General features: G+C 42.5%; 1 protein-coding gene across 13 annotated transcripts in view; it reads right to left on the bottom strand.

The window, feature by feature from the left end:
• Nucleotides 1-1,295: 1,295 nt before the first annotated feature.
• LRRFIP2 (LRR binding FLII interacting protein 2) overlaps nucleotides 1,296-13,890 on the bottom strand; it is a 101,643-nt gene continuing 89,048 nt past the window's right edge. For 10 of the 13 annotated variants that reach the window (XM_081073011.1, XM_081073022.1, XM_081073021.1 and 7 more), the window contains 7 exons: nucleotides 12,883-12,984; nucleotides 12,469-12,601; nucleotides 10,795-10,844; nucleotides 5,910-6,030; nucleotides 3,363-3,442; nucleotides 2,677-2,781; nucleotides 1,296-2,230 (listed from right to left, as the gene is read on the bottom strand). In XM_081073011.1, coding sequence (XP_080929137.1) covers nucleotides 2,120-2,230; nucleotides 2,677-2,781; nucleotides 3,363-3,442; nucleotides 5,910-6,030; nucleotides 10,795-10,844; nucleotides 12,469-12,601; nucleotides 12,883-12,984 — 702 coding nt within the window. In that variant the 3' untranslated portion in view covers nucleotides 1,296-2,119. The remainder of the gene's footprint in view (nucleotides 2,231-2,676; nucleotides 2,782-3,362; nucleotides 3,443-5,909; nucleotides 6,031-10,794; nucleotides 10,845-12,468; nucleotides 12,602-12,882; nucleotides 12,985-13,890) is intronic. The other 3 variants (XM_081073014.1, XM_081073012.1, XM_081073013.1) reach the window with 1 other exon arrangement.

The following is a 13,890-nucleotide window of genomic DNA, read 5'->3' on the forward strand; positions in this document are numbered from 1 at the left end:
TCTCCTGTGGCATGGATGGAACTGAGGGTGCTGTGCTGAGTGGAGTGTGTCAGACAAAGACAGATGCAATGTGATTTCACTATATGTGGAATATAAAGAACAAAATAAACAAACAAAATAGAAAAAAACTCATAGATACAAAAAAACATTTTGATGGTTGCCAGATGTGGGGGGGGGGTAAGGCTTGGGGGTGTGGGTCAAAGAAGGGGAATGGATTAAGAAATACAAATTGGTTGTTACAAAGTAGTTATGGGGATGCAGGGTATAGCAGAAGGAATATAGTCAATAATATTGTAATTATGGTATCAGATGGGTGCTAGATTTGTTGGGGTGACAGATGGGAGGGGGTTGGGGAACGGTGAAAAAGGTGAAGGGATTAAAAAGTACAAATTGCTAGTTACAAAATAGTCATGGGGATGTAAAGTACAGCATAGGAAATCTAGTCAATAATATGGTAATAACTATGTATAGTGCCAGGTGGGTACTAGACAAGTCAGGGGGTCACTTCTTAAACTATATAAATGTCTAACCACTATGCTGTACACTTGAAATTAACATAAAATAATACTGAATGTTGAGAGAGAGAGACACACACAGAGATAGAGAACTTCTAAAAAATAGACCAGGGCATCTCAGAAGTGAGAGTCCACGGCCTGGGAGGGCACAGGCTGAGTGAACGTGGGTGAAGCGGAAGAGGGGTTTCCAAGGCCTTGAGAACTAGCCCACACCATGTGTTGGTTCGAGCTGTGGGGTTCTAGGTTAAATCTGCATTTCAGAACATGCTATCCCACCCCTCACACACATAACTGTTGTTACCACTAGAAAGATAAATTACAGGAAATCATCTTAGTTCATGAGATTGGTTTCCATATTTTAAAAGCAAAGGGCTAATTACTCTGAAGAAGGGAATAATTATTAGATGGAGGTTTTATTCACATTGAGTTAACTTTATTATCTAGTTTCAGGTCTAATTTTATTCTTATGTAGCCTTAATTCATTAGACTTTCCCCAATACTTTTTCTGTGTAAACACAATGAAGAAACAATAATCATTTCCATAAAACCACTTTGATTCTGAGAGCAATCACACTCGATGTAAAATGGTTACACTCGATGTAAAAAACTCTTGAACTGGGTACCTTTAAAGGTAATGCAAGTTCTTGAAAGCAAAAATTCTATATTCCAGATTATTTTTCTTTAGGAAGCAGAGAAACGAAGAGGGGCAAGCTAAGAGGGCATAGTTGCCATTTGTTGTTGTAAAGGCTCCTCTAACAAAATGAACGTATCAGTAGCCAATTGTCAGCAAACAGGTGTGTTTAATAGACTCTTGAGGCAGACGTCCCACCTGCCTGCCCTGCACCTCCCCCTCCCCCCCATTGGGCTTGTCTGAGGTTTCATTCCACAAAGAAGCAGCAGATGAAATACTTTACAAGATACAGCACAGTTCATGTTGGAGACTAAGGACCCTACTCTTACTTTAAGAGCATCAGGCCTTGGGATTCCCCTGCCACATGCATAAAGCAAGTTTTATATACACTCCCCGTATCTTTTTCTAACATTTTCTTATATAAATTTAAATATCTTACAAAAAAAGGCTTTTTCCCCCAAACATATAAATTTGAGTGAAACGTATTATTCCCCGCCTGTGAATTGTTTCTTCACTAAAATATAAACGCTATCTGGTATCCAGGGTAAGTGTCTTTTGACCCCCTGGGGATCACTGCATGAGCTGCACTGTGGAGAAGGCACTTGTGTTTTCCGAGGGCTCCAGCAAGCATCTCAGCGAGCGCTCACAGAATCGCTGTCCAGGACCTGGGCCACGACCTCCGAGCCCCCAGTCACTGAGGCAGCGGGGGGAACACGGGGAGTCAACTTGATTCTAAAATTACAGAAATAAGAAAAACAGCACAGACTAGTTCTTAGTCTAGAATCAAACTACCAACAAAACCCAAAGTGTTCATCCATGAAGATTCAAACCTGTTTCATTCTCTCATAAATTATAAAACACAAAGGTGGCGATATTAATGACAAAACTCAAAACAGTACTGAAAGGGGTTTGCATTAATGGACAAAAAGTCAGTCCCCGGGAGAAGCACCCAGGTAGGAGGGGCGGAGCCTCCCTATTGCTGGGCCAGAAGTGCTGTCCTATTGGCCTTCATCTTCTCCAGGCGCTTGGCTAGGTGGCTGTTGGTCATCTCCATCTCCTCAATCTTGTCCAGTGCTGTTCGTAACTGGAGACAGGGAGAACTCGGTCATTTCACATGGTCAGAAACAAAACCCAGTGCTACTTTACTGTCAGCTTGCTGGGAAATGGAAGCAGTGCTCCTGGTGATGGCCTGTACAGAATCCCACAGCCTCCTTTTCTTTCAGTCAGCTGGAGGTGTCAACGAGTGATACTGCGCATCGTCGCAGACAGGACGTACAAAAGGGGGAGAAATGGACCTGAGCTCAAACAAAACTAAACACTGTCCTTTTTCTTACTCTCTAGCTGACCCAAACAGAAAAGCAAATGGAAATCAATGCACAGGTTAAAAACAGCAGAGAAGAGTAAGTGACTCCACTGCTGTTTCCTTAAGATGGGACTGAGGATTCAATTCCTTATGAGGCAAACAATTTCTTTCCAAAGGATTTTTTTCTTTTTAGGAATGTATTCCAGGAAGCATAGAAAAACAAGTACCTCCCGTTGTAGCTTCCTCTTTTCTGCTTTCAGTTCGTCTTCCACTTTCTCGGCGTTCTCAGCAGCAGTTTTGTATCTCAGCACCTGTCCCTCAAGCCGGCTAATCTGTAAATATGCGAACACAGGCCTCTGCTATTGGGCGCTGGGAGCCACCACTTTTTTTGCAGCCAAGATGGAAGTACAATGTCATTAAAATTCCTAGTAATCTAACACTAACAAGTCCCCCTAGGGTGAGTCATAGGTCCTCTCAGAATCCTACTGCTATTTATAAATCCAGAAATGTCCCCAAAGGATTACAGCTGTAGTCGTTAGAGGGCCAATTTCCCATGTTAACTTTTATGATGACCATATTGTTTAAGTGCCAAAGTAACATCGCAAGAACAGACTCGCTGAATGGAAAACTTTTTAGACGAAATGGACAATAAGGCATTCTGTTGTGAACTACGATCTTGAATTCTCATGAAATACCCACAAAAAATAGAATTGTAGCTATAGTTTTCTACATTTTTGCAGAAAACAGAAGGCTGAGTGACCTGCCAGGTATTCTCACTGGCTTTTCCGCTTTAATCCAACTGTAAAGGCAGCGCAAAGAAGCCCAGGCACTCCTGGGGTTAGCCACTTGCATGAGGGAAGCAGATGTGTTTTAAGGGAATTTAAATCACTTGGTACCATACAGGAGTACTTACACTTTGCTCCATGGTGGTTACGTCCTGTTCTGCTTTTGAAAGCTTAAACTTGTATTCACTAATTTGTCTGTTGGCATCTCCTAGAACGGAACAGAATAACGAATCACCTCTCTCAGAGGTGAAGGTGTGATCCATCAGGCAATGACGCCCTCTGGAGCACAGGAGAGGATGGTGCAGTCTAAAGACACGACACACGCACACAGGGCACCACAGCATCTCAGCAGCCCGTGCTCTGGAACTGTGGATACAATGAGAAGTTCTAGTACCTGTGTTGCAGCAGCACTTGGATCAGGAGTTAGAAGAAAATTCACTCTTCAGCCCATGGTGTGTGTAGGTAGAGTGGCCCCTGCCAGCCTGATCTGCTGCCGTGGCCCCGAAAGCCTGCGCGCCCATGGGACCGCGCCTTCCGGTTTCCCTGACGCCAGCGCCGTACCTTCCCGCTCCCAGTCCCGCTCTTTCATAGCTCACATGCCCCTTTCTCCCTGCTCATTTAAGTCTTAACCACTGTCCAAAGCTATGCTTACTGTTCACCTCCTTCATGAGTCTCCTTAGATAACTATAACTTCTCCTTCCCTCGTTGCATTTTATTTGCTCTCTTTTATAACATTTATCGTGCTTTCCTAACGCTATAAGTGTATGTAAGGAGAGGGGCCCTGTCTTTGCTCTCTTGAATCTACCTCTGTACCCAGCCAAGTGCGTTGCATAGTGTACGTTAATAAATATTTGCTGAAATAAATGCTTTTCAATAACATGTCATAATGCGGTATGGGAAGAGCCATAAATCAGTAGCTACACATTTGACCTAAGAAGTAAATCATTTAATATGAGAAGTTTAGAAATGATGGGGGAGAAAAAAATTCCCCTCAGCAAGCCAAATCTAACAAAAATCATTCTCTGAAATGATTACAGGGTGGGAATGATAAGGCTTACAGGAGATAAACCAAATATAACCCACCCAACTTAAGAACTTCTCTGCTGTTCCACATAATTAAACTTATAACTACCTATATAATCTTCAATGCAAGAGACTGTTCTAACTGGACAGTTACTGTCACTCTGAAAGTGATAGGGTTATAAAACCGTCTCCCCAAATGTCACCTCTGGGAGTAGGAGAGAGAAATCCCTACTCCTAGGCTCTAAACAGAAGCTTCAGGATCTTATTTTTTAATTCTTCATCCCAGCAACTTAGTGAAGTGTGCTGCTTCTTTCTCACTCTCCAAACCACTCATTCTTTTCTGTTTTCAAACCTGTGAAGTCCTTCGTCTCAGCCATTTCATGCATGTTTTGAAGCTCCATCCAAAACACCATGCCTACCAGCCAAGGCGGTGTGCACGGGAGCTGCCCGCTTTCGTCTTTACCAGCCAGGCCAGCCATCCAGTGCACCTGCGTGTACAGCTCCAGCGGGCGCTTCTCCCTACTTTCCGCGAATGCCAGCTCTGTAACGCCTGCACTAGGAAGCGGTCAGACACAAATGCATACCCATTCCTCCTCAATGATTCCTTCTGATTTTGCTGCGTTAGGCCAATCTCTTTCAAGTCTATCCCCTGCTCCCTCTCTAGGACTCAACAGCCACTGTACTGGTTCAGCTCATCAGCTCATCGATGGCCTCCTAACTCGTCAGCCCGCCTCTTGCCATGCCCGCCTTCATCTACCCTCCATGCCAAAATGGTATTTCCAGAACAAAATATTCACCAGGAAGTATCACAAGGGTCCTGATATCCAATAAAAAGAAATGACACTAACCTCAAAAGGCATTCATAAGCATTAATCCCAGAAGTCTTTTCTGTTTAGCCTAACTCAGGATATTTTGATGACAAGGGACATAGAATAACCAATATTTTAAAATAAGTTATCAGAAAAGCCACTATTCAAATTGGAAAAATAAAAGTCTACTCATCCATGATTATACAGTATCTGACTAAATATGAATGGCTTCTGAACTCTCCTTACCATGGAAATTATTGTGAATATAGTAAGCATTATAAAATAATGAGGGGTCAAAATTAGACAGGGAGACAAACTGGAATAGTTTAGGTAAACTGAATAGACTTATTTCATGGCCCTGTTTTAAATTCCATCAAATAAAAATTAATTTGAGTTAACAAGAAAACTTCTGAGAAAATTCTGAAACTACTCAACATTAGTATGAGTTAGTTCCAACTATATTCCTCCAGTTGTTCCAAGATAAATTCCCCAAAAACATTGTAATTAGGAAAGATGCTGCATGGGAGCTTCAAGTTGACACGGGTATGGAAGAGAACAGTGTCAGGATGTCACTATTTGCAAAATGGTCCAGAAATCACTTTGCCTAGAAGCGAAAAGAGTGCTCTCATTATCCCCTGAAGTACACAGGTTAGCAGAAGCTTCTATTGGGTTCCATTCTTGACCAGCACTGCTCTTCTGGATGAACAGGACTAACCAATCTTTGTAACACAGCTTTTCTTGAGAAATATGAATTACAAGACGCTAACAGCCTGCTTACAAGCTGGCTCCTGGGACACAGCCTACACACAGACGGGGACTAGCCTGTCCCCTCCCAGTACCTACTCTGCATTTCGATGAACTGCAAGTCTGAGCCGTTCTGCAGCCCTGCCAGGTCACCCGCTGTGCCGTCATTCCTCGAGAACTTCTGCCGTTCTTCCTCTAACTGCAGCTTCAGTTTTCTAATCTGGAGTAGAAACAACGGCTCATCAGCAAGATGCAGCCTCTCAAAGGAAGCTGGGCCCAACGGCCTCAGCCTAGAACCAGGCAGAGCCTCATCAGCCACACAGATCGCTCACACAGACGCTGTTGTCTGAACTGCACACTAGGGGGGACACCCTGTTAAAGGTGCTACAGACAAGCTGGGAGCAAATCGCTAAGGGAGTGAGCACCAGGACCAGGCGTCCAGATAAAAATAGCTCTATTCTATGATTTGTGTAGGTTTTTTAGAACCTCACTTTTCAGTATTTTATGTTACTTTTATTAAAAATGGAAATACTATGGGCAGTTAGATGTTCTGGGTTTTTTTTTTTTAAGAGTTTGGTTAAATATTCTTATTTGGAAAATTTTCTGCATACAGAAATAACTGGAAATACATTTTTGAGTTTGGCTACGTAGTCTACCTTATGTAACCCCAGATAAAAGATGTTCACAGTGACTTATTCACAATAGCCAAAACTAAAAACTATCCAAATATCCATCAACAGGAAGATAAACAAATGGTGGCACATCTATACAATGGAATTACTGCACAGTATGAAAAGCGAAAGCACTACTGACACACGCAACAGCATGGCTGAATCTCAAAATAGGTATGCTGTGTGAAAGATGTATTCCAATTATAGAAAACTCCAGAAAATGCAAACTTATCTATAGTGACAGAAAGCAGACCACTGGTTGCTTAGAGAGGGAGCGAGAGAGAGAGGAGCAGGAAGGTTTACAAAGGGACACAGACTTTGGGGAGTTACGAATATTTTCACCATCGTGACTGTGGTGATCATTTCACAGGTGTTATGAGTTGAACTGTGCCCCTCCCCTCAAATTCATATGTCAAAGTTCTAAGCCTAGTACCTCAGAGTGTGATCATATTTGGAAAAAGAGTCATTGCAGATGCAGTTAGTTAAGTTGAAATGAGGTCATACTGGAATGGGGTGGACCCCTCACCCATATGACTGGTGTCCTTATAAAAAAAATGCCGGGTGAAGAGAGACACGTACAGAGGGAGGATGATGTGAAGACACAGGGAATGCTCTCTACGAGCCAAGGAATGCTAAAGAAGGCCAGCAAAGCACCAGAGGCATGGAACACAATTCCCTTACAGGCCTCAGGAGACACCAACACCGCCGGTGCCTTGCTCTTGGGCCTCCAGCCTCCAGACCTGCTAGATGGTACATTTCTGTTGTTCTAAGCCCCCTGTTTGTCTGTTTGTGGAACTTTGTTATGGCAGCCCTGGAAAACTAACAGAGGTATGTACATCTGTGCACTTTAAGTATGTGCAGCTTATTCTGCAGCAAAATAAAGAATCTAAATAAAATTAACAGGGATTCTGGGTTGGGAAATAAAAAGGCCCAGTGGAGACAGGAATGCCACATGTGGAAAACAAGGAATTAGGTGAACAGAAATGTACTGAACGCTGAGGTCTCTAGTTTACCCGCAGGTCCCAGAGTGCAGACAGAGGCTTGTACCCTCAGGCAGAAGATGGAAGGATATCTTTAGAACGCCCTGACTCGCCTAAAATAAAAGACCAACATTCCCACATTGAGGTTCCCATCAAAACACCCAGCCACATCAATTTTTACAGAAACTTGGACAATCCCCACCCATATGCTCAGAGCTGCCTATCAGCTTTTTAGTACCTCACTCTTACACTGAAGACCAAATAAACGTACATAAAAGAACATCTGGAATGAAACAAAACGCAGACAGAAGAAAACACTAGAAACCAAACCATCAGCCTATCAATATCCTCCAAGATATGTGAAAATATCTGCATCTTTGAAATGACTGCAGAAATAGAAAATGAGATAAAGTTGAGAAAACCTTTCAAAAGTAGAGCAAAAAAGATGGAAGAACGAGAGATAAACAGTTTAAGTGAGAGCACCAGTGGCAGCGGCCTAATGTCCCCCTCCCTCCCCAATGCCTACAACTCGTACCATCAGAGCAACAAGCACAGTGCACACCAAGTCTACCCCACCGCACACCACCCACACCCAGGGAGCTACCTCTGGGGCCAAGAGCACGCCCCCTGAGGGTCCTTCATCCTTCATCAACGTTCAAGGGTGAGTCTGCACGCTCAGAGTTCTCGGGGGCTCCTCCAACTATGTTCTCAACTCCATCAACAGGGGTCAAGGGGAAGACTCAGCACTAGGACTGAACCCACGCTTCCCAGACACCTCTGCGCTTTGAACACATATGGGGTCGCCATTACTATCTGCCTTGAGTGAACCAGGACTAATCTCATCTCCATCATTCCTGTTTATGTCCTTTTCAAAAAGAGCCATCCTCCTTCTCCTGTGCTCCTTCCCAAAAGGCTCTATACAACTGTCTTTCCTCCTAACCATTCCTGAAACTCCTCCACTGTGCCATCTGGATTACCATTCCATCATCAGCAAAAGCCCCTCGTCCTCGGGCTCTTCTCTGAGCACTCTCTTTACCTTAGTGCTCTCACAGAACCCTGCTTCCTCTGCAACCTTCCAAAGTACTAGCTGTTTCTTTCTCCCACGAGCCTCCTACCACTGAGCCTGAAAATGGAATAGGTGTCCTCTTGCTTTCCTCGCTGTTACCAAACTATTCTTCCTCTATCCTCCCTAAAATTCCCCGTTCCTAATCTCATCTCTTCAAATTATGTATACTAACCACCCCCATCATCCCACTCTTCCTTCACCATTTTAGCTCCTGACTCGCACTCCCTGAAGACTATTTCTGTCTTAATTCTTGGCAATTTCAAAAAACCTCTGAGTAGAGGATTTCTCCTACAACTGATGGCTCGGTTCCTGAAACACCTCCTCTCCAAGGATCTCACTATCTATCTGTCCCTGCCCTCAGCCACTGAATCCACAGGCATGTACTATATCTCATCATTAGATCACTACAATTTCTTCATAATTCTGATCCACGTATCTTCTCTTCTAACCACTATTCCTGGTCTTTCCAGCTTATTCTCTCTGGACCCTAACTCCAAAAATCCTTCAATCCCACTGGTCCCTGTAACCCATTGCTCCCATCTTCTTTCCACTGTGCCTTGATGTCTTCCCAGATGTCCTCTCTAAACCTTCTTACCTGGTTTAGTCTCTAGGGCCATCATCACTCATGCACACACTCTCACCTCCTCTGCCGGGTTACACTCTCCTGGTAAAAGCCTGCACCAATGCAGCTAAACGAGGCTAGAGAAACACAATGGGCGCATTCACACAAACCTCTAACGTACGCTACAATTGACTTATTAATTATGTTAGTTGTTTATTGTCTGGTCTCCTCCCACTAGACTGTAAGGTCTACTAGGACAGGGACTTTTTAAAAAAATTGATTTGTTCACTGAAATATCCCAGATGCCTAGAATGGTGCCTGTTAAATAGTGAAATTTCAGTCAACATTTGAATGACTACATAGGAGTTTCCAAAAGAGATAACACAGAATATGTTATCTCTGGAAGGGAGACAATCATTCAAGAAATGTTCCCAGAATTGAAGGACAGGGATTCCTAGAACTGACAGGGGCCCATACAATATGTGAAAACTGCAAACCACAACACCATGAAATTTCAGAACTCTAGAGAGAAAGAGTATGATACAAGGTTCCAGAGAGGGGAAAAGGGGTCACATACAAAACCAAAATCAAAATGTCCTTGAAATTCTCAACAGCCATACAGGAAGCCAAAATACAATGAAGCAATTTCTTTAAAAAAGAAGATGAAGGAAAACAATTGTAACACAAAATTCTATATCCAAACTGTTAAATCAAGTAAAAGGGTAATATGAAGACATTTTCAGACCTCCAAAGTTAAGAAAAATTTACAGCCCACATACCCTTTTCTCAGGAAGTTACTGAAGAATGTACCAAAATAAGAGAATGAATGAAAAAGCAGGAAGGCATAAGACACTACAAAAAGGGAAGCCAGCCTAAACCACAGGCAGAGGAAACCTTAGATGACGACGCAGGGTGGACCTGTGTCTGTACTGAGGGAGTTTAGAATGGGATGAGTCAGGCTCCAAGAATCAAAAGGATGGAACAGAGAAGACTTGCTGCATTTGAAAACATGAAGAGTGGACTTAAACTACTGTTGGAAAGTCTGCAGCTAAATTAGTAACAAACACAAAAGCAAGCAAATGAAAACAAAAACCACAATATTAACTTTTAGGGGAAATAAAAAGTTTTGAAAGATGAAAGGCAAGCCTAGCACACCACAGGGCTCCACTGCGAGCAGTGTTTACAGTGTCCTCGCAACATAAACAGACTGGAATGACACTGTTCCTGTATTAGGAGGATGTGGGGATGGGAAGTATATGTCTGTGGTAGGAATGGGGAGGAAAGAAAGCTAAATGCTCTTCTTCCACAGAAAGAGGTCAACAGAGAATGTCTAAAACAGATCAAGAAACAACATAACCATGTTATAAACAAACACATAAGGACAATGCACACCAGAAGAATCAGCTAAAAGAACCAAGCCGAAATAGTCAGGGGCAAGGGTGAAGAGGCAGGGCAGGGCACTTCCGTCTTCATAACAAGCTTTGTAGAACTATTTGACCCTCAAACTACGTGTCCTGTAAATTTTTTTTAAAGAATAGGAAACAAAGAGGCAAAATATGAATGATCTTTTTATCCTTCAAATCTTATCTGAGTACTGATATTTGAAATAGCACATTTCTTTCTAGTGAACATGAGTTTGTTAATAACAGTTTACCATGTGATTTAGTAAGTTAATTAACATTACTTTCCAATCAGAAAGCCTTACCTGTGACAGTAGCTCTTCCTTTTCTCCAGCAAGTTTTCGTAGCCTTACATCTAAAACAGATAAAAAAAGTTGCAAACTAAATTTATAACCACGTAGTATATAAACAACTAAAAATAATTATTCAAATTCAAAAACAATTAACATTATCTGATAAACAACAAACGGCTCTGAATATCAAAAGACATGAAGGCTTTCATGGTATTAAGAAAAAGTACTTAATTATTCAACACATATTTCCACACAACTGATACTTATCAGGGCACTAAACAGATCTGCTCCCACGAGCAGTGATTTTCCATTTGAAGACACATTGAAGTACAAAGATCATTTCCTTGTTTCAAAACTTTGCAAGTTTTCACAGTAGACGGACAACTCAAATGCCAAGGGTGCTCCCACAGGCTTCCCTAGGCCCTTAGCAGGAGAAAACAAAATATGGGACAGAAGACAGGGGTTAAGAGTGGGACTGAGAGGGGAAGCTGGAACAAAGGAAACAGGAATGTGGTGCTGGAAGAGGCGAAGGCCCACAAAAGCTAGTGGGCGAGGGAAGGGCGACAACTCCAAACTGGAAGCCGTCCAGAGCTAATCAGAGGTTTGGTCGCAGGATCACTAGGGATGGCCCCTGGGCTGGGGTGATAGCTGCTTCTTCCCAAGCACCCATGAAAATAGTCCCCTGGGGCTGAGCGGATACCCGTACATGAGTAACAGCAGCAGTTGACACCTGGCCAGCACCTCCCACAACCACCCAGCGTCATGGCTAACTCTAAGTTCTGATTTCTTCAGTACCTTTCAAACAAGCAGAGGAAACACTCTGAGCTGCGTGCCGTGGCCATATCCTAGTCCATTCTCCAGGCAGCTCTCACTTACCTAACTAGCATCCTCTGCTCTATCAAAGTGCTCTACACTTACATTTCTGGAATTTGGTATGCTAGAGAATGTGCTTACTAACTTTCTAAAAGTTTTTCGGCTTCCCCTACTTTTACACCATATCGTACTCCCCAAGGAAACTTACATACATCTGAAAACAAGATGAAAAAGAAAAAAGATAGTTTATAATAAATAAAAGTGAGCTGATGATACAGGACCTATCTGTGCCATTTGCTTCCTCTAGAGTAGGATTTTTAGTAGAGGCAATGGATGGGCGTCTGCGTGGTTTCCTGAGAGAGGTGTCATTAGAGTCTCAAAGGGTTACATATAAGAGGCTTAGTCTTTAAGAGACTCAGAAGCCCTGCTCTAGAAATAACACTCCTCTGATATCTGTCTTCTTTGTCATCTGCTTCTTGCCTTAAGAAATGAGGTGGCAAAAAGCTACTGGGATAAATAAAATATAAAACCAGAGGCTCCAGGAAGAAAACATTCTGGGGAAAGTCACCTACCAGCCGACTGGCTCCCTGGGGAGGGTACGCTGGATTATGTCTTCACAGAAGATTTGTGTTTAAGTGAAAAGACAACGTGTGTACACCCACAGCGCTTCCACCCAGGGGCCTTACGATGACCCAAATGCTGGTTTCCAAGGTCAAGGATGTCTGAAGACAGTGTGCCCATATTTCTTCTTGTTAAGGATCTAGATATAGTTCAGACAGCCCTTGTGTGTTTTCCAAGATGGGATACAAACAAGCTGGAAGTCTAACAGGATAACACTAACCCAAGTCAACACAACAGTCATTGTCTTCTTACCTAGCGGACCTTCTCCCGCTGACTCCAAGACCTGAGCAGCTTCCTGAGATACCACAGTGATGGCTCCAACCACTGGTTCATGATTCACATCACCATTGGGAGTGCCGTCAGGGATTATAACTAAACCATGTTTCTGTGGGGAAGGAAAACAAATCACCATCACAAAAGACGGCCCTCCAGAAGCAGTACACACTCTGTGAGGTGAGGTGACTGCGACAATCCATGTTTGCCACAGGTAAAACCTGGTTAGAACTAGTTACATGGAATAGAGCTCTGCAGAAGAACTGACTTAACCCTACCAAATCTGGACTGCAGAATGATCACTGTGGTTTGTCTTCAGGCTAGGAAAGGTACGAGGAGGAATGGAAGAATAAAGCACGGGGGTACATGAGCTTCTTGCTAAGGCTAACGTACCTCGCCTGTCTTCACCGTCTCCTTCAGGTCAGCCAGCTCCTCTCTGAGCGTATCCCGCTCATTCCTAAGGCAGGCAATGTATTCTTTCTGTTTCTCTAGGGCCTGGTTTTAGACAAGGGAGCAAAGGAAAGAATGGCACAGAAAAAAGAGCAAGTGAAAGGGAGCAGAGCAGTACCTAATTCAAATAAACAAAGATAAAGACATAAAAGACAATGCAGCATTTAAAAGCTTGGAAACAAGCAGTTAGATAAGGGAGGAAATACAAAGTTATGTGGATATACATCTCCAGAAGAGAGTTTTAATAGAAATTGGTTAATCATGCATAAGTTCCACATAACATGCTTATATCACATCAGGCAGGAAAACAAATATTTCTTTTCCAGTTAATGAAAAAAAAAACAGGAAAAGAAAGATGAAGATAGCAGTTATATTAAAATAAAGTTGACCTTACTGACCTCCTTACTATATTTTCATTCAGTGAATCAACCAAACAAATCCCACATTTCATGTTTAACTAAAATAGTTTATTTAAGAATATACTTGACCTTTTTTTTGAAAAAGAAAGTTCTGGAAGAAAAATGACCATTATACACAAGGTATTTTTTAATTAAATATAAGCTGTAGTGATTTTCTCCAAGTAGTGCGGCAAAATATTCCTCAAATACTGCTTAATTAAAAAGACCCAATTTCTAAAGGCTTCTCAAGGACCTGTTAATTTAATTAAATACAATTAAGAGTAATTTGGTCTTCTGATTTACCTTCAAAATGTGAAAAACAAAAATAACACACGGATGAAATAAATACAGCCCATCTACAGAGGAGAGTAGAATATGGGTTTGAATCTCCTTTTGAGTCCTGGCACATGTTAACTTATTTATGCCTCAGTTTCCTCATCTGAAAAACAGGAGGGATAACAGCAAGCACTTGTCCCATGGGTACAGGCTTAAAGAAGTCCTCAGTGTAAAGCACCGCCTGGAGGGAAGGCTCCGGAGAAGCCAGCGGTGTTTC

The sequence above is a fragment of the Rhinolophus hipposideros genome (assembly GCF_964194185.1).
Source record: "Rhinolophus hipposideros genome assembly, chromosome: 14".
NCBI lineage: Eukaryota > Metazoa > Chordata > Mammalia > Chiroptera > Rhinolophidae > Rhinolophus > Rhinolophus hipposideros.